This window comes from Schistocerca gregaria, chromosome 3 (assembly GCF_023897955.1).
Source record: "Schistocerca gregaria isolate iqSchGreg1 chromosome 3, iqSchGreg1.2, whole genome shotgun sequence".
In the NCBI taxonomy this organism is placed as follows: Eukaryota; Metazoa; Arthropoda; class Insecta; order Orthoptera; family Acrididae; genus Schistocerca; species Schistocerca gregaria.
In genome coordinates this window covers 691,392,642-691,414,181 of record NC_064922.1, presented here as the reverse complement: position 1 = coordinate 691,414,181, position 21,540 = coordinate 691,392,642, and the positions used below count along the sequence as shown (strand labels likewise).

The window sequence follows — 21,540 nt, the reverse complement described above, 5'->3', positions numbered from 1 at the left end:
CTAATGACTTGTCTGTGCTGTCTTTTTTTTCTGTTTTTTATTGTGTAAGTTACACATAGGCTTTCCAGGATTTGCCTCTCACCTCCATCCTTTGATGACTACACCTTGTTTGCCACTTAAGAGATGAAGGGACCAATGACCTTGCAGTTCAGTTCCTTTCACTCCAAACCAACCACCCAACCATTGGACAGGTTTGTGCAGCCTTGTTGCGATGATGACAGACTTCTCGCCCAATGATTCCCCGTGCTTTTGTTCACTGCCATGTCTCCACAGATATTGTGCAATCACCTGTGGGTATCTGTGATGCTCTGATTTCCTGCTGAAAGAAACTAAATGACAATTATCTGTTTTGAACACATCTCCATTACAGATGCCATTTTGAAGGGTACATATAGTGCCGCTACCTATATGAAGTTCATGAGACTTTAGAGGCTGAAGTGGGAATATTCCATGATATCCCACAACAAATTCCATGTCTTTTCAGTTGTAATTGGCTGAGAAAAAAACATCTTGCATTACTTATTGAATGCCTCTTGTAGTTCTTCAAGGCAGTTTTCAGAAAATATTTTCAGAAGTACTTCACAAGACTGTATGTCTGTACCACCTGTGGTGAATCCATACACAATCCAATGTATACACAGTAGGTTAGTCACCTCCAACTAATATTACATGGTCTGGGTGTTTCTGTACTGACCATAGACTTTCCTTGAATGACTCTAAAACAGTCGCAGTAGAATTAGGTGGCCAGTAAAAACATTCAGTGATTAACTTGATTTGACCTAGACCTGTTGTTTGTCAACTGCAATAAACACTCCCCTTCTTATGGCATATAATCTGTCTTTCTGATACGTGTTCCTTGAAACGCTAAATATCTTGGAGCTTTCTACTTTGGCTTTCAGCCAGCTCTACGCCCCCAGGAAAAATTTGAGAAATTTCCTGCAGGTCTGTTAGTTTGGGAGCTTTGTTACAAATACTTGAAAAATTTACTGTAAAAGTTTTGAGAATGGAAGTGTCTCCACTTTGTATCCGATTTGATTTTGTTTTTTGTGTTTTGACTTGTGAGCATTCAGCAGAGGACATCAAACTACAGCCTAGCCTAAAACAGCCCCATGCACTCTCTAAAAGTACTCCACTATCTGAGTAACTGCACCCTTCACCTATCAGGTGGAGTCCCACAACTCTGCACCCTATAATGCAGGTCCAGAAATCTTGAGTCATGATCGTCACAGAACCTGTCACAGAACCAAAGGGGCGTCTGGTTGAGACCATCCATTCGGCTCCAAACCAAAGGACAGTGAACGACGGTTTGATGAAATTTGCGACCATACAAAAAGTGCAACATTTATTGACCACAAAAACAGAGACCAACACTTCCTTTTCAATCTGAGAGACAGTTTGAGATCTGGAGTAAGCGTTATTGACAAAAGTGTAATTAGATTCTCAATTCCATCGTCTAACTTGGGGGCATAGCTGCTCCAAGGCCTTGTGGTGATGCACCTGTGACCGACACCAATGGCAAGCGGGGCTGGTCACAAGGCAGGGGGGCAGATTGGAAGGTGGATTTAAACTTCTAAAAATCCTGATTGCGCGCTTTTGACCTTTGATAAAGTACTACTTTTTTATGTTTATGGTCAGTTGTGTTGGCTATGGAGGCTGCTTGGAGAATAAATTGTGGGTTGTAGTTCATTTTCCCTAGAAATACTTACAGATCCTTAATGAATTTAGGCACTGACATATTCTAAAAAGCCTTTACATATTCAGTGGTGGCCTGAAACCCCTTTTCATTGAGGATATCACCTAAATAAATGACCAAAGGTTAAATGAAGGTGCACTTGGAAATATTACACTTCTTTCTATAAGCAGAAATTGCGGAAATGTTCATCAATTGTATGACTAGTGAGTGGAATGTCATCTAAGTAACTGCGACAGTATGGAATGCAAGCAATAGTCTGTTCAAGATATCTCTGGAGAGTGGCGGGAGTGCTAGCCATACAAAGTGGCGAACAGTTGTATTGGGACAGTGCAAAACGGTCTGTTCACGAGATCTTCCTTGAGTCTTCATTAAAAGGCAGCTGAAAATATGCCTTTGTGAGAGAGATTTTTTGGAACAGTTTACCTCCTTAAAATTTAGAATAGAGTTCATCCAAATGAGGCAAGTGATGATAATCAGTTTGTGCCTCAGCATTTAGAAGGCGTCCCTGCCAGGCTTTCTAACCACCATTAAGAGCGAAGCCCACTGATACTAAGAAACGGGACAAAACTTACTGTTCTAATCTATCGGAGTTGAATATTAACCTTATCCTTAATGGACAACGGAACCAAGTGGGCTTCTTGTATAATCTCAGATTTGCCTTCGCCTATAAGACAGCATGGGCCTGAAAGTCCAGCGCATTTCCCAAACCAGGTTCAAATAATGATGCAAATTATGTATGAGGTACATAAATGGCAGTGTAAGGTATTGACATGCTGAGGGAGTGTACTGTATTTGTAATTAAAATCTGAAATGGAATATGCACTGAGGCCAAATATATTCTTGACCGATGGATCTGCCACAACCAAAAATTAGTGTTCAGGACATCTTGTAAGTGGCTATCAGTTGCACATGACCTAGAAGTGGCATCTCATAGCAACCATACTCCCACAACTTTGATTTTACTGCATTGAGTGAGGGAGCACACACACTGATATAACTAAAGGACATCTTGTAAGTGGCTATCAGTTGCACATGACCTAGAAGTGGCATCTCATAGCAACCATACTCCGACAACTTTGATTTTACTGCATTGAGTGAGGGAGCACACACACTGATATAACTAAAGACTGAGACCGATCATCAGGACTGAAACTTAAAATTTTCTGGAATTTTTTGCACAGTTGCAAGTAATAAAATGTTATGTGATACCAGCATCTGATCATTGCCAGAAATTTTATTAACTTGCATCGAGTGGGGTTGCTGTCTGGAACCCTCCACACAAGGGTCTATTTTTGCAATATGAACCTTATGTAAACACACACAACAGTCATTCTCATAATGCAAACATTCCCATCTGGAATGCAAAGATCAATCTGGACTGCTAGGAATCAAGTGTTTTGCCACAAACAGTGCCTAGCACTGCACTTGTATTGCAGAGAATGTGGCCAGTTTTATGCCATTGAATGGAAGTTTTTTATTAGTTTAAAGAGTCCATTACAGAAATACACTGCACTGAATCACTACGGCTCTTGGCCAACTGAAAAATGTCAGTCAGTTAAAAAAGTTTGTTGCACTGCATTATATACTTCAAGTACATGCACAGCTTGCAGAACTTCAGCCGGAGAGGGTTGAGACTGCACATGGACCACCTTATCCAGGATTTAAGCAAAGCTCTGCCTGGCAGAGCATGTAGGGACTTGATAGGGACAAGACAGAATATGGTTGTTAGGTGCAGCATGAGAGGCGTTGCTGGGAGAGGAGGAAAGGGAGAGAAGAGGAAGAGAAGGGGTAAGGACTTGTATGGTAGAAGGCATTTGTAGTGCTGGATTGGTTGCAGGGAAGGCGTAGATAAGTGGGAGAAAGAAACTAGGGAAGGAGTAGGCCAGGGTTGTTATAGGATGAAGAGTATGTTGTAGGGAGAGTTCCCACTTGCACAGTTCTGAAAAGCTGGTGTTTGTAGGATTGTAGGAAGAATCCAGCATGTTGGGTGGCATTTTCAGCTGTCTTGGTTGCAGTTTGTTGGCAGCTATTCATCCATACACACGGCATGTTAGTTTTCATACCCATGTAGGAAGCAGCACAATGTTTGCAGATTAGTTGCTAGATCACATGGATGCTTTCACAGGAGGCCCTGCCCTGATGGCGTAGGACACCGGTTGGTGAATGGTGGCCTGTTGGTGGGATCAGCCTCACGATTGGCTTCAGTCCTGCCCATGGAAGAAATTTGTGGGAGAGAGCAAGGCACTCACATTTTACCTCACCCTTAACACATTTTTGGATATCTTTAGTGATGCTCAGTGCAGATCTGATTAGCTGTTCATTGCACGAACCAGTGAAATTTTTGCTTACTCCATAGATGTCCAATGCCATTTTGTGCATCTGGATCTCATTAGCTGACTTACGGCCCATTTTTATAACAATGGAACAAATACTATATGTGCTATACAATTTAGTTTGTCATTTGCAGCAGTCTTTGTAAACAACTGGAGATTTTAATGTATTAAAAAGTTGGCTGGTCTGTTCAGTTTCTGTCAGTGACCAACCATTAAGTGCATGATTTAATTTTTTACAGTAGTTTGCTTTTTTGTGAAATAAAGACTTTTGAGAGAAATCATTAATCTCTCTATCTTCCACTCATACCATTGTTTATCTGTCACTATAACTTTCCAACAACAGAGGGAAACACTGTGGGGTGTCAGCTGGAGAAGAAACTGTGTTGGCATTAGTAGGGACTGATATTATCATGCTGACTACCTGTGTGGTCTGTGCCAACCAAAAGTGACTGTTTAATATTCTGTGGTATTTTTACCAGCATTTACTTTTGGAACAACGAAAGGTACATAAAATAATAGGTAGTTGCAAATATCATTTGAAGGTTATAGAATGTGAAAAAATCAATTTTGATGGTTTAAACTCGGGTTTTGCCATGGCCCTGAACCCCAACAGGGTGGCAAGTGGAAAAATCAGGACAGTCTCAGGGAATTTCAAGACCTTCACAAAATCTCAGAGAATGCTGTGTTTTAACCTAGCATTAGAATTTAATTTTATTGAGTTTTTTAAATCACAAATTGTAAAATTCAGAGTTAGTTAATTATATGAATGTTTTTCCATATGAATTAGCAATGTTTCTAAACTGTGGGCAAACTACTGCTTATGGCCATTAAATCTCAGCTGAGATATATGATAGTTTATCAGGGACTTTTTATGACATCGTCTTGCTCCCCATACCTGGAATTCTCAGTGAATTATTATTATTATTATTTTCAATTTTGAGTAGCCACATATCTCTGAGGACTGTTAAAATGCAAGAAGAAAGCTGCTCTCCTAGGAAGTGAGATTGCTTATTGCATTCATGTGAACACTGTTTGTATGAATGAAACTGATAAACTTCCTTCTAAATGCACATGTAATGTGGTAAACAGGAGCATTTGACAACCCTCTCCACTTTTTGGCAGTATTTGTGGACTTTGGTTGATACTCTCCATTTGGAAATCGTAATAGCAAATTCACATTTGAAAATTCTTCTTGATCTTCAAATACAGTGTTTTTGTATTTTCTCCTCGTGTGGAAATCACAGACAGGAAGCTGAAAAGTACACCTATAACTTTTCTTATCTCCCCCAGTGTCAACGAATATAAATCCTCAGTTGCACCAAGCTACAGTTTGGTGATCTGCCTCCGGCATGGATGTGTGTGATGTCCTTAGGTTAGTTAGGTTTAAGTAGTTCTAAGTCTAGGAGACTGATGACCTCAGGTGTTACGTCCCATAGTGCTTAGAGCAATTTGAACCATTTGAAAAAAATAAGTGTTTACAATTGTAATGTAATACATCCTCCACTATTGCCTCAAGATCTACTATATTGCTTCAGTATTTATCAGAAAAAAACTTGCCTTTCACAATTTTAAAATCTGGAAACCCTTTCTCAAGTTCAGTTCTGGATTTGTTCATGTTGTATGTTGGAATTTCTTCAGCTACTTTTCCCAATTAACTGGTTGTCATTTGAATGCATTAACTTGGTGACGTGCGTTCATGATGGAGTAGTCTCTTCTATGCAGTTTTGAATTTAAACCAGGTAAGGCATTTTTTTTATATTAACTATGAAGCGTAACTTTCACAACTATATAGCAGCAAAAATAATTAAATAAATAAATAAATAAAATAAATTTCTTGGTCTTTAATTATTAACAATACGCATATTTCTTTTTTTAAGTCCCTCAAGTGTATAAGGATTAGAACATGATAGTCAAACATGTCTTGGTATAGAAGGACAAGCCAGAATATTTGATATATAATTCACTTAAGAAAGCAACAGTTCTTACTTATTAAGACCTTGAGATTCAATGAAATTAATTATTTTTTGACAGTTTTTTCTCATTTTCCATGGTTCTTTGGTGCATGATGCTTATTGATGTATAATGCAGTAGATATAATGAATATTGTATGCATCATAAATTTCATTTTGCGTTTAGGGTTCCATACCTCAGTCGGTAAAAACGGAAACCTTGCAGGATCACTTTGTTATTTTTCCTGTCTGTGTGTCCATCATATGTCTGTACACCTGTTTGACTCTTAAGGCCCCTTTTTCTCAGGAACGGACAGTTCTATCAATTTGAAATTTGCCACGTACTAAGGTCTATGGTTGCTTGGTAGTGGAAAAAATTTAAGCTTTTAAGTCATGCAATCAAAAGTACAGCCAATTATGTCACATTTTGTAATTTGCAAACTCACTCACCAAAACCCACAGTGTTGTCCTGTTGACCTAGAGTTGTGAAATTTGGCAAGAAATGAGGTTTCACAGTGTAAATAAAGGACACAATTCAAAAATTGTTAAATTGTAATTATATCTCATAAAAATATTTTTCTGCCTCTACAAACTGACATTGCTTTCATAAAATGTCAAAAGTCTTAGAAATCACTATAGGGATTTGATTTGGTTTTCAGTAATAGGTAGAGTGTTTCATGAGAAAGGTTTTTCTATATAATTTATAAATATTTTGTGCTAATAGCCCTGAAATGAAATCCTCTGCTGCTGTGAAAACAATGCCTTTGTCATCTAGTGGGGAAAGGCATAAGGCCACGTGACAGCTGCACTGTGACAGTCTGTGCTTAAGATAATACACAATCTGTAATGTTTCAAAGCAAAGCAGTATTGGTAATTGATGCAGGATTGCACTTCTAACGTTTGGGATAAGGTTCTTGTTATCTCATAAAATATCCATTGTTTCACATAACAATTAGACATTATGCATAACAATAATACTCGTAGCCGTTTTCTTCTCTGGGGACTTCCATTAAATTATAGCAAACGGGAAATTATACAAAAAATTTAAACTTGAAACTTACAATTAAAACATTCTCGAAAGTCTTGGAATTGCAAGAAAAGATATAATGCCAGAATTAATATAGATAAGTCAAAAATCGTCCAGATTTTCCATTCCTAAATGGATGAATTATCTGTGAAGTTTGTACAGAACCGTCCAAGAATGGCACAAAAAATTGTTTTCTCCGGTTGTAGGAGTGGTTCAGTCTGTAGGAACAAATTTTAATTTGGACAGAACCAGATTGCATTTTTGCAGATGTTCAAAAACACAGTTATCATGTCCTGTGCTGGTTTTATACGATGGTAATAACTAGTTCCAATAATTCCTCAAAAGTATTGACGTCTATATTGCAAACACTAAAAAACAGTTACTTGAACTATGTTGTATATGGTTTTACTCTTTTTAGATTAAGTTTTTGACCCAATCAGTTATTCTTTCCACAATTTAATTTCAGACAAGAATACTGTTTTGAAAGCCTTTTTGGAAATTTTCTGTCAGAGTAATCTCTACAGTTTTAATTAGACAGTCTTCAATGAAATAACCTCCTTTGAAAGGTTTAGAATGTTTTAACTATCTATTCTGGCTACATATGAAATGGCATACACAACAGCTTCACTGTGGCTGCTTACGAGCTGACATGGCGCTTTTCTCTCTTCCTTGCCCTGCTCCCCTAACCCACCCATGTGCCCTCCCTCTGACCTGCTGCTCCACCTAAGGCCTGCATCCAGGTATGGGTGTGCGTGTTCATAGCATCTCCTCCTGCCAGTAGCTTGCTCTGTCTGAATATCATGCCAGGGGATGTATGCTGGCAACATCTCCCCTGTTAGTCACTTCGTTGTGGTATATCTCCATCTCTTTTTTAATATAAATGTGCAGTTTCTGGTCATTACTATGGGTTTAGCTAGTACCACAGTCAATTAGCTATTCCATTAATCGAAACTTGATAGGTTCTTTAATAACGTAGCTCTAGAAGTTAGATGTCTCTGCCAGAACCAGACCACGATCATAATCCCTTCTGTGTAACTCTGATAGGCAGTTCCATGACCCGGCTTGTTAGGCTTCTGCAGTCTGGTGTGCTGGTATTGTTCTTGATAATGATCTTGGACAGTACTCACTGTCTGAACTGTGAACTGTGCATGCCATGCCACATTGACAGTGGATCTAATAGAAACCAGACTTCCATAGTCTGAAGTCATCCTTGACACTATAAAGCAGTGCCCTTGTTTGAGTTGGTGGACAGGAGACAGTCTTCACTCGGTGTTTTCTAAGAAGTCGTCCTCTCTTTGCACAGTATTTGAGAAAAAAATAATTTAGAGATGTTTATTAAAAGTTAAAACTAGAGTATGTACAATGAATAATTTGTTTTTCAACAAAAAATGGCTCTCTGACAAATTTTTAAACATACACAGCGTAGCTGTTCTGTTGGTTACTTGCAGTGTACACACATTTCAAACTGTTCTTCCCCCCCCCCCCCCTCTCCCCCCGCCTTCCCCCCCCCCCCCCCATGCATTTCAAGAATATTAATTGATTTGAAGTCTAAAGAGGTTTGCAACCTTTATTGTTGGAGCCACTGTTGTATATGTATGACTGTGTGAAAAGCCGTAAGACAACAATACGTGATGAACGCCAAAATTGAATAGTAGTTAGTACCTCAGCTACGTCAGTGAAAAGGCACATGGATGAAACGTAAGAGTGTGAACAAAATTGTGATTTAGACAGGACAGATAATAAATTTTCTGCAGAAAATGCCAGGAAGAAATCATCTGTTGGCAACTGCATTCATAATTAAATGCGCTGAGTTGTGACAGCAGGATCTGAGTGGAAACAGACAACAGATCTGTACTGCTCACAGTTCAAGGGGACACGCTGCCAGAGGTCACTCGCAAAAATAAAAATGTTCTTATGAACAATCCATTCAGTCACCAAAGCTCACAAATTGCTGATGTTACTGCAGTTGTTGTCAGGGCTCTCACACTGTGTACTCCACTTAGAGTAATTGTACCATCCCATTGTTGCAATTTCCTGAAAAATACGAGGCAGTGAGGCAAAGGTTTCATAACAAAACCATGGATATAATCTCTAGTTTGATTCAGTTTTGACCTTATCTGACTGAACAACAAGCACAATGTATATTTTTGGCACTTGTATAGTTCTGATCTTGGTTATCAGAATGTGCAGCACTGTTAGTTGATATTCAATTTTTTGCATTTATCTGAACAAATATTGTGTTTATAACTTAGTTTTCATGTCATTTTCTCTTTGTACATATTTCTGTAACATAACACAAACCAAATCAAATTTAACTGTTAAACTTCAGAAATGTAATGAATTCCTGTATGTGAATGCTGACCATTCTTGCAATTATAAATAAATATTTATATAAAATTGATTTCCATTTGCAGCGGCCGCATAAAGCAACTGCTGATGAAATGACGAAATTTCACAGTGATGATTATGTGCGGTTTTTAAGGAGTATCAGGCCAGATAACATGTCTGAATATAACAAGCAGATGCAACGCTGTGAGTATACTTCCTAAATTGCTAACGCGCGTACTGATACATTGTCCCTGCAGACTGCTTTGTGCAGAGGCAGTGCAGCTCGACTGGGGTGAAAAGTTTTGTGTCAGGTGGAGTGGGTGAAAGAAGAAGGAAGATGAGGAATGGGAGGGAGAATTGGAAAAGGGTGGTTGACAGTTGGGAGGGAGAGGCAGCAGGTACACAAGATAAGAAAGTGTCACTGAAGAGCTCATTGTGGCTGCAGGTGGGGGAAGGCATACACAGCACATGATGATGTAGAGAGTGGGTTGAGAGGTGGAGATAGCGCAGAAGAGGGAAACTCCAGAGTGGCAATTGTGGGTGCAGGATGAGAGAAGTTAGGGTTCTGGGGCAGAGGTGGAGGTAGCTGTAGGGTGCAGTCTAGTGAAGGTAGAGACCAGAAAAGCTATGGGACCAAAGGATATGTTGCAGAGACAACTACAGTCTATGTAATTGAGGGAATCTGCTGTTATGGGGTGGATACAGATGGTGAGTTTGCGAAGTAGCCACTGAAATTGAACATGTTGTGCTCTGCAGCATATTGTGCCACTGGGTGGTAAATTGTGCTGTTGGTCATTTTGGCAGTTGCCAGTAGCTTGGATAGAAAGATGGCTGGTGGCTATGCTCGCATAAAATACTGTGCATACATTGGATGTGGTGGATGGCAGTATCAGACAGGTCTTGCACCAGTCCACAAGAGTATGAGTCATATGTTAAGGTGGGTAGTTGTGTAAGTATAGGCAAGGGTATTGCATAGACTGAGCAGGAAATGAAATACCACTTTGGATGGTATGGGAAGGATTGTGTGTGGGATGGATCTTATTTCCAGGCATGATGTTTATTGACATCCTGGCAAAGGATACATTTCATCTCTGTTGCAGTTGGGGATGGTGCTGGAGCATGAGAGGACAGGTGCTCCTTTGCAGTTTGTTCCTGGGGGTGGTTAAAGGATTATGTGCAAGTTTTGAATATGGCATGTGAAATTGTCTGTGGTCAAGATTTTTTTATGGGATTGTGTGTGTGTGTGTGTGTGTGTGTGTGTGTGTGTGTGTGTGTGTGTGTGTGTGCGTGTGTGTGTGTGCGTGTGTGTGTGTGCGTGTGTGTGTGTGTGCGTGCGTGTGTGCGCGCGCGCGCTGAGGTGGGGGGGGGGGGGGGGGGCTATCTGTGAAGGCCTTGGTAATCTTCTTCTGCCATCCTGATTTATGTTTCCTGTGGTTGCTCTAAATTGCTCATGGTAAATACCAGACTGTTTATAGAAGGAATGGTATCTAAATACATTTACCTTGAGTTTGAGTGTCTGGGGATTTACTTCTAGTTTTTACTGCAGCCTGTTATATAATTTTCCAGCAGAACATAAAATTCCATTCTGAACCATAGACAGACATGTATAGTCTGTTGAAACAGTTTTTACTTCTCGTGTCATGATTTTGAATTTCACAGTTCATGTTAAATTCAGTTTCATTATTAAGCACAAATACTATTAGGGAGTAAATGTATTAGCAAGTGTAAAGAATTCCAAGGTCACTGAATGGGATTGTGCAAAATATTGTGTAGAATAAATAGTTTCTGATCTTAGCTGTAGCATATTACGCCATAACACACATTGGAATTAGTGTTTTCTTTTCCTTAACTTGCATGAGAAATTTTCAGTGTAGATTTTTATTAGTATCAAAAGTTGCTGTTTCCAACTACCTTCCATAAGGCATGATGTAAATACTGATGGATGAAAAATTCAGTTTTCCTTCCTGTCAGCTGCATTCTTATGCCCTGAAATCACTTAATCATATGAAGAATTATTGGGTGACAGTAAAAAGTACGAGGGAGGAATGGAAAGTAATGCACAATAATTTTTTTTTCTGCCCTGGTACTGCAGCTCCAATGTTGAAATTTCACAATGCTATAGTTGGAAGTTTGTGCTAAAGAGGGTATTTTATTTTCATATGTGGCTCTAGCGAGAGGAACCTGATTTACAAAACTCGCACGACACACATGTTACTGTCGTCAGCTTGTGAAGAGCAGCGAAGTGTAGTTCGATATTTGTGGGCCAAAGGGCATAAACCAAATTAAATTAACAAAGACATGTGTGGCTTGTATGGGGATGACTATACGGACTGTAGCAATGGTTCCAGGTAGTGTGCATTCTTCCAAGAGGGCCGTCTGTAATCAGTGATTCATTACGCTCTGGGCGGCTGGTAACAGATGCAACCCTGCACAATGTCAGAGCAATGGAAACAGTAATTTTTAATGACTTAACGAGTGCTACTGTGAACTTTATTACAGCAGTTCAGCATTTCTTACATTTCTTATGGTATGATGTGTGATACTGTTCATAACACATTGAAATTTTGTAAAGTTACTGTTCACTGGGTGCCTAAGAACCTGACAGGCAACCACTAGGGCCAGCAAATGGTCACAGGCTTGTGTCACATAAGGTGTTACCCCACAGAGGGGTAAGGAATCATCACTGGTGATGAGTTGTGGGTGTGCCACTACACGCCCGAAATTGAGCAGGCCTCTGTATAGTGGAAACACTCTTTTTTACACAAAAAAAAAAAAAAAAATCAAAGCAGCTCAATCTGCTAGGAAAGTGCTTGTGACAGTGTTCTGGGATGGGTATGGTATGTTATTGGTGGACTTAGCTGACAATGCTTGCCCACATGTTGCTGCTCTTGTTGTGATAAAATCATCAAATTTGGGTGGTCTTGACTGTGCACTGTTGGACTTTCATATATTTGGTACTGTGAAGAAATTCCTCACTAGCAAAGGCTATGCAACAATCACATAAGTGAAATTTCCGTGAACAGGGCGTATTGAAATGGACCATGATGGGACAAATGTGTTGAGAATATTGGTGAGTATGTAGAAAAGTAGATAAAAGAAGTAAGTTCCTTTGTGATTTTTGTTTTGTTTTGTTATCTGTTAAACTCTTTGGTAATAAAATTATTGTGCATTACTTTCTGATCTTCTCTCATATCTTCTTTCTCTTTTTGCATTACAAGTTGCAAACTGTATCAGTCATTCCACTATAGTACACAGTCTGTTTACAAATTCACTCAGTCACATACATAGAAATGCTTCTTAAAATCTTCACTTACGTGATTCCAGCTGAACTTGTTAGCAACACATGATTAAGGAGCACATAATGTTGTCATCTACCAGCTACCCCACCCACCTCCCCCAAACTACCCTGAAAGAGGCATAAAATACCTCCAGAAAACATTAACAGCACATGCCATCTTATACATGAAGCTCATGATGGAGCACATGCTATCACATGTATTTGAAGAGTTTAGAAAACAGTAGTTTTAAAACCCATTCTTTTGTAGAATTATTTATTTCTTCACCGCTGATGCATTATGACAGGACTGTGCAGTGTTTCATTCTTGGGTACTCCTTCTTTTTCAGTTAATGTTGGAGAGGATTGTCCTGTATTTGATGGCCTCTATGAATTTTGTCAGTTGTCCTCTGGCGGGTCAGTTGCTGCTGCTGTGAAATTGAACAAACAAGCCTCCGAAATATGTATAAATTGGGGAGGTGGTTTGCATCATGCTAAAAAATCTGAAGCATCTGGGTTTTGCTATGTGAATGACATAGTTCTTGGTATTCTTGAATTGTTGAAGTATCACCAACGAGTTTTATATATTGATATTGATGTCCATCATGGTGATGGTGTCGAAGAAGCTTTTTATACTACTGATCGTGTGATGACTGTATCATTCCATAAATACGGTGAATACTTCCCAGGCACAGGAGATCTGAGGGTAAGAGCTATTAAGGTTTAAAATTTTGTTATAAATGTTATGTGAATAATGATACCTATTTTTTGAAGATTTTTTAAAATTTTGTGGCTGTATAGATGATGTGTTGTTTTTTCTTGTTGTTGAAGTTAACATTATCATTACTAATTATCACTGCTTTATTGTACACCATAGAATATACCAAATTAACATATACAATCATGCATAGGTTTCATAACTTTGTCACTATAAATGCTTTTAATGTTTAAAAAGTTTGATTGTTTAGCGTAAAGCTATATCTATGTTATTTTTCGAAGTTGTAAAATGTAGTAATGTCTTGCCAAAAAAATATTGATAAGTATGGTCATGAAGTCAGTTTCTTATAAAAATTTTATTGACCATCGCTGAAGCTTTTAATTTGTGTGTTGGTATTCAGGTTGGCTTTAATCAGAAATGGTGACTTTAATCATTATGGGATCATTGTTTGCCACAAATAAGTTCAATTGTGTATAGCGTATTCAACAATGGCTCTGCATAGTTAGTGTCTCTCCTATAATTTGTCAGCATCACCATCACTGTCTTCAAGATTAGCTTGCAGACCTGGTCCTTCTTCATGGCAAATTATCCTCCCATCTGATGAGTGGTCTTCCTGCATTGTGTTATCATTTTGGTTTAGACAGAGCAACATCTTTTGAATTCTATTGTTGTCCATCAATTGAGTATTTTTTACGCGTTAGTTTGTTGCCCTGATTTCTGTAATTTGTATTGAAAATTGTCCATTTCCTTTCATGTATCGTCATATCTTCTTTGACCCAAGAGCATATAGCCTGCCACAGATCTTATAAATCTCATTTCAGCAGCTTCTCATTTCTCCTTGTCTAATTTCTTTAATGTCTAATTTTCAAATGCAGGGATATCATCTTATAAAACTTGATTTGTGGCATCTCCCTCCTCATGTGTTATGTATTGTACCGCACATTCTTTGAACTTCATTTTGTTATTGATCTCGATCCTTTCAGTGACATAAATTATACCCTAGGTAATTGAAAATGTGTATTTGTTCTATTATTTATCATGTATAACTTTCTAGTCATCAAAGGTCGTTTCCTTTGGAAGCACTTCTCCGTGGTTTTCGTTACATTTATCCTCAGGTTAAAATTGTTCACTACTTATAAGTAGAGAGTCGTCTTTTCTGCAGTTTTTACTTAGTATTCTGCTCTTGACCCATTCTGCCTGAAGGAAAAAAGTTATCATCAAGTTTCGTTTAATCTTTTGTTGTGATTAATAATTAACTCAGTACCCTGTTTGTTGGAGGTACTATTTTTTTCCTCTTACACTAATTTTAAACCTAATTTCTTCCTTTTAATTATTGTTTAATTTAAAATGCTTCCGATGCGACCAGTGCACTGACTGCGAAATTGATCTCTGTAAATCTGCCTTTCTACCAGAAGTCGTCATTAAATAGCTGGTGACCCATTAACGCATTCTTTGAGATGGTATTATGCCTTGGCCTTAAGCTAACTCTGACAGTAATTGTTAGATATAACTGAAGCATGGCAAAAAATTCTGTTCTGCTATAGTGCAGAAATATCTCAAAACTGAATGTTTTTTTTTCTCTCTTATCTACACGTACATTAATACTCCGCATGCCACCTGACAGTATGTGGCGGAGGGTCCTTCTGGTTCCAGTAACTGTATAGCCCTCCCTTTTCCAATTGTAAATGGTGTAAGGGAATAATGATTGTTGATAGGCCTCGATATTTGCTCTAATTTCTTGAATTACGTGGGAAGTATGTGGGAAGAAGTAACGTGTGTCCTACTCTTTCCAGAAAGTACTCCCTAGTAATTTTTCATAGTAAACCTCTCCACGATGCACAGTGCCTCTCTTGGAGCATCTGCCACTGGAGTTTGATGAGCATCTCTGTAATGTTCCCGCACTGACTAAATAACACCAAGACGAAATGCACTGCTCTTCATCAGATCTTCTCTCTCTCTCTCTCCCTCTCCCTCTCTCCCTCTCTCTCTCCCTCTCTCTTTTTCTCCTCCCCCCCCCCCCCCCCCCTCCAAAATCAACCCCTTCTCCCTCTTTTATCTGTCATACCTGGTGAGCATTCCAGATTGAAGAGTAATACTCAAGAATCGATGAGCTAGAGCCTTGTAAGATGCTTGCTTAGTAAATGAACTGTGAATCTGTCTGGCATCTGTTTTTCCTACTATTTTGTTTTGTGGTCATTACACTGGAGGTCATTTTGTTAGTTACTTCTAAAAATTTTACAGTAGGTCCTGTTTACAGTAATGTGTCAGCAATAATGTTATTGTACAGTAGTGAATTTCCTTGCCTGTGTGTGTCCAGTTCAGTTACATTTATTTATGTTGAGGATCAACTGTCAGAGAATGCACCAGTCATCAATCATCTGTTGATCATGCTGGAAAATCAGTGCTGTCGTGTGGCATTGCTACTTTTGTGTAGGCAACCACATCACCTGCAATCAGTCTTAGCTTCTGATGCTTTCTACTAAGTTGCTTATATACATTGTAAACAGTAACAGTCGTTATCACTTTATTGGGGTACTCTGGAAATTACTTTTACATCTGTCAGTTTCATTCTGATAAGAGCAACATGTTGAGTTCTGTGTACATGGAACTCTTGACTCGAGTTGCAAATATGGACCAATACTCAGTAAGCTTGTCTTTTTATCACCAAACAGCAGTGTGGAAGGGTATCATTTGTCTTTCTGAAGAATCTTACAGGTATCACATCTGGTCCAGATGCTTTTCCACTACGAAGTGATTGTCACTTCTTTTCTATTCTGTGATCAGTAATCTCAGTGTTTGCCATTCAACATTTGCATGATGATTGAAAGGAGGGACCTTGTTGCAATCTTCTGTTGTGAAACAGTTACGGACAACCAAATTCAGTATTTCCATCTTCTCCTTTTTATCACTCACTTTGGTGCCAGTATAGTCACTGACTGACGGATTAGATGATTTCAAACGTCTTGCTGACTTTAATTAAGACTAAAACATTTAGGGTTTTTAGTCACATCAGTTGACAAAACTTTACTTTCAAAGTCATTGAACACTTCTCTGATTGCTCTCCTTATGCTCATTATCTCTCTGTTCAACTTTGGTTTGTCAGCTAGGTTTTGACTTCTCTGAAATCTGTGATGAAGCCCTCTTTGTTTACATAGCAGTCTTATAATACAGCTGTTAAACTATGGCAGGTCTGTCCCATTCCTTAAGACCTTTTTTGGAACATACTTGTGTAACGCACATTAAATGATGCTTTTGAATTTTTTCCATTTGTGCCCCACATCTTCGCCTTCAGCACTGAATGTTTGATGTTGACTGTTCGGATACTCTGCAGTTTGCATCATGTCACTCTTGCTAAGTAAAAATATTTTCCTACTTTTCTGAAAATTTCCTCGTAATGCCAGTAGTTACAGTTACTGTGGCAGTATTATGACCACTGATATCCTCCTCTGCATTAACTGATTCAGTAAGTTCAGGTCTAGTTTCACTAGGAGGTTCAAGATGTCACCTTCTCTAGTTGGTTCTCTATCTCTTCAAAGTAATTTTCAGGCAAGACATTCAGGATGGTAATACACGAATCCCTGTCTGTGGCTCAAGTTTGGTAGCATGATCTCTCAATCCATGCCTACCAGTTGAAGTCAGCCTATTTTATGATGACATGATCAGGAAAGTTGCTAACAGTATTCTGCAAGTTCTGTCTGAAGAACTCTGATGCAACAGCTCCTGACACAAGCTGTCTATAAAAGCATCCGATTATCATTTTCGACTGACCTTCGATACTTAACTTCATTCAGATTCATTCACGTTTTAAATGCGTGATAACCTCACTAAATGGTATTGGCTTCTTTATTGCAATAAATACACCACCACCATTAGTGACTAACCTATCCATATGATAAATATTCCAATCTGAACTTAGGATGTTGTTGCTAACAAACTTTCTGTTGCTAATACCGGCTCTGCATTACAACCTTCGGTAAATGACACTAATTCTCGGACCTTTCCTTGGATGCTCCTCCAATTTGCTAATATCATATTAATTATACACATGTATGTCTAATTATGCTCATGCGTTTGCTATATTTGTTTCTGAAAATATCATTTTTGCTACTTCTTTGGACTGTTCTGTATTACTGTTACCTATTTTCAGGACATTGGTGCTGGAAAAGGAAAATACTATGCTGTTAATATACCCTTAAGGGATGGAATGGATGATGAAAGCTATGAATCCATTTTTGTTCCTATAATATCAAAAGTAATGGAAACATTTCAACCTAGTGCAGTTGTGCTACAGTGTGGTGCAGATTCCTTAACGGGTGACAGGTTGGGCTGTTTCAACCTAACAGTTAGAGGTAATGTTCAGTAATTATTTAAAGAAATGACTCGATATATTTTTACTGAAATTGATCATAGACCTGTAAGATGCATAGTAAAAATATACCAAATTACAAAGAAATTGACTCATGTTGCAGGAAGTCAGAACTGAGAATTTATTTAAGAATAGGGAGATATACCAGATTCCATTAAACAGATAGTTAACTATATTATGTATTGATGGTTGTACATAGACGTAGACAAAAGAAACAGTGTTAAACAAAGGAACTTGTCCAAGCAGCAGATTTATTTTATGTGCATATAAATTAAAAGAAAATGAAACTTCAAATAAAAAAGAGGATGTGGGAGTTTAAGGCAAATGATAGGAGAAACAAGCCAGACATTGAAGAAAGCTGTTCATATACATTCCTGGAGAACAACTGTGCAATTTCACTTGTGAGAAGAGGCATTGTTAATCCACGAAATTAATACATTGATTTCCAGTAAGAGCACTGATGACATTTGTTTGGTTGTCCTAAATCCAACATTGTAACCATTATAATAGAATATGCTGAATTAAATGAAACTGTTCAGGAATGTCTTTCAAAAGGTGTGTGAAGATAAAAAAGTAAAGCTATCATCAGTCCGAAGATTGGTTGGAACACCACAGTGCTGTACGACGCATGGTCCTGTTGAAGGTGGTATACTGTTGCCTTCCTCTGAACTTTTAGCTGTCTTCACCGGCCAGTTACAGGGGACGTATAGTTCAATATGGACTGTGAACCATGGTACAACTAAGTACTTTTCATATCAAAAACATTGCCAGACTGAAAGACGTGATACAGTAGACACCCTTTTTAATGATCTCTGGGGACTGAAATTTTTTTCCTTAAACTGGCTTTCCTTAACGGACCCCTTTTTAATGATCTCTGGGGACTGAAATTTTTTTCCTTAAACAGGGGATTTCCTTAACGGAGGTTTTGCCCAAGTACACGGGAGTGGCCGAGAATCATAATTCAGGTATGTTAATGTGGTAAAAGTACCTATAAAATCACAATCTTCAGGGAACACATCATTCTTTAAAAAAAAAAAAAGAATTTAGAAGGGTTGTTTGTTACATCCTTCCAGCATATAGTAGCGACAGAAGTTATCACTTCATTTGGTTGATATTAGTTAGAATTCATCTGCCTGCATTAAAAGAGGAAAATTATTTCCTGATGACGTCAACTGCACACCTTCTTCTTCTTCTTCTTCTTCTTCTTCTTCTTCTTCATGGTTGTCACTGCCTCCTACCTCACAGTGTTCCTTCAGAAGCCCTTCGCACATCTCACTTACATTCATCTCAAAAGTGGAAGTCTTGATATCATCATTGCAAGAAATATGATCCTGAAATGTCACATTTTCGGGAATGTGTAAGTGTTTCTATGCCATTCATGTAGAACAAGGCCATCTTCAACAGCAGTTGATGCACCACAACAAGCCTTTGTGAAACAATTTAAAACAATCTGTTGTGTTATTCCAGATACCAACAAACATACGCATAGTCTGGAGAATGTTGAATCTCATCACTTTGTTTCTCTCGAGGAATGAAATTGACTTTTACACCACTGCTATTCTGTATTTGGTTTTAACAGGGAGTATTATGGACCGGTCCAGAGACTGCAGATGATATGTGCAATATGGAGGAGAGAAAATGTCACATACATTTAATACATTTCTCAGTAATAGTGTTTCCTTGGGATGTATAGGGCATTGCTCCTTAATAAGTTCTCTTTTCCTTCCTGCTGCTGCACCCCTATGAGAAATCTTGTAAAGATTATGACGTCATCCAGACATTGCTGTTGTACTTGTAAGTATAAGGTACCATTTTCAAACAATGGAAACTCCAGGTTGAAATAACAACAATATAAGCAATAGGCTAGATTGCTACTCATCATAAAGGTGACCCATTGTGTTGCAGACAAGAACAGCAAAAATGCTGCTACACATGCAGCAATTGGCCAAAGCCTTCTTCAGCAAAGAAAATACACACACATTCACACAAGCAAACACACCTCAAGCACACTTGGCTGCCATCACCGGCAGCTCTGATCAGAAGGTAATATTTTTATATTTGTGAAAAACCTGTGGGTTTTAAATTTTTCTGTTATTAATGGAGGTATTTTTTCACCTTCAACGCTATTTACACACAATAGTGCAGTCAGTTTCTTTATTTTTTATCTGCATGGCATTTTTCTCCCTTAATAGAATACATTTTTGTCGGAAGTAAGTTATAAAAGAAGTCAGTTTAAGCTGCATTGAAAATATCTGTAGGTGTAAAATAAATCCTGTGTTAGTCATGGCAGTGTAATGTTCCTTCAAAAATTTACAATTTCTTTGTTCACAGCCTCACTTTTTCTGAGAAATGAGAGATTATCACTTTTTTATTTTTATTTCTTTTTTAAATGGTTTAGCCAGTTCTTAGATGCACTTAAATTTTCAACACCGATCTTTAGGATGATTTCAAGAGGCTCCTCCTGCAATATGCGTTCATTTGTAGGAATGCTGTACTTCTCCTTCCTTAAAACAGTAGTAAAAGATTGTTTTACATGGCATTGAGTGTTGACAGACAAATGTTTCACCTTTTAGATACAGAGAGAGGCAAGCTTTGGCATTTAAGAACACTTCTGTTTTTTAGTATGGTGCACAACGAACATGACACCAAATTGTACTCCATCACATGGGGAAGTTTTTTTGTTAGCGATTGTCTTCAACATTGCGGCTGATCACCAACTTTTCCTGAATTGAGCTTTCTACATTTGCAAGCCATAACTCTGCAGAAGTAAACTAATAAATTCAGTAATAAACAACTACACTTCTTAGCTCACACTTCATACACTCTAACTTCGTACAGTTAGATGCACTACAGTCGCATGGTGGGCAAGGCGGAAATCACTTTCTTTTTCCTTCAGCTCATTTTCCAGTATTGCTACAGGGTTATTTGAGTTATTCCCAAAAAACTGTGTTCTAGGTACATGTTGACCAGAAGAATCATTTACCATTTACTGCCATGAGATGATGTGAAATATGACCTGCATGAAACATATAAATCAAAAACTCACTTGGACACATTAGCAGTTGTGTAAAGGTTCAGTTTTAATTTTCAATATGTTTCATGTTTAATCCTTAAAACTGGAGTATTTCTTACAGTGGTGTTCATTAAAACGGAGGACTGATATTCTTATGGGAATATTGCCGGTACTGAAGAAAATATTCATTAGAAGCAGGATTTCCTTAAATGCAGGTTAGTTAATTTGGGGTTTTGCTGTACTTGATATATAAAAATTCTAGGACTGACAGGAGATCGAATTAAAAGATCTTGATACGATTTAGATATTCATCACTGAGCCACTGAACCACACATGATGAAACAATTGAAAACAACAATAATACAAAAAAAATAAAACAGAAACGTAAGTTGGGTTTCATCGAATGTCATACTAGTAAGGGAGTGTAATACAAAAAAAAATTCAAGATTTATTTAAATGCTTATATAGTGCAAGAGAAAATTGGAACCACTGGAGCTTCATAATGAAAATTGGATTGTGAAAGTAATGCCAGTTGAGGTATGTAAAGCCATTTGAGTATGAAGGTATATGGAGATGGTGTTTTAGAGGAAATGGTTGAAGCTGGAGTCAAAATGGTATAAGAGGGACTGAAAAATATGTTTACAAAATGTCTGTGGAGGAAGGAGGTTTCTCAGAACCTGATCAGTACTGTAATTATTCTCCATTGCAACAAAAAGAGGTAGAGAGATGAAGATCTATTCACCATTAGCTCCTCAATAAATGATATGTTCCATAAAACGATCAACAGCTGCTTAGGGAAAAAATAGATTCTCAAACAAAGAAACTAGCTGGCATTAGAA

General features: G+C 38.1%; 1 protein-coding gene across 2 annotated transcripts in view; it reads left to right on the top strand.

Moving 5' to 3' along the window:
• The window catches only part of LOC126354430 (histone deacetylase HDAC1), a 129,448-nt gene that overhangs the window by 41,678 nt on the left and 66,230 nt on the right, over positions 1–21,540 (top strand). For both annotated transcript variants that reach the window (XM_050004079.1, XM_050004078.1), the window contains exons 3-5: positions 9,417–9,534; positions 12,955–13,310; positions 17,470–17,671. In XM_050004079.1, coding sequence (XP_049860036.1) covers positions 9,417–9,534; positions 12,955–13,310; positions 17,470–17,671 — 676 coding nt within the window. The remainder of the gene's footprint in view (positions 1–9,416; positions 9,535–12,954; positions 13,311–17,469; positions 17,672–21,540) is intronic.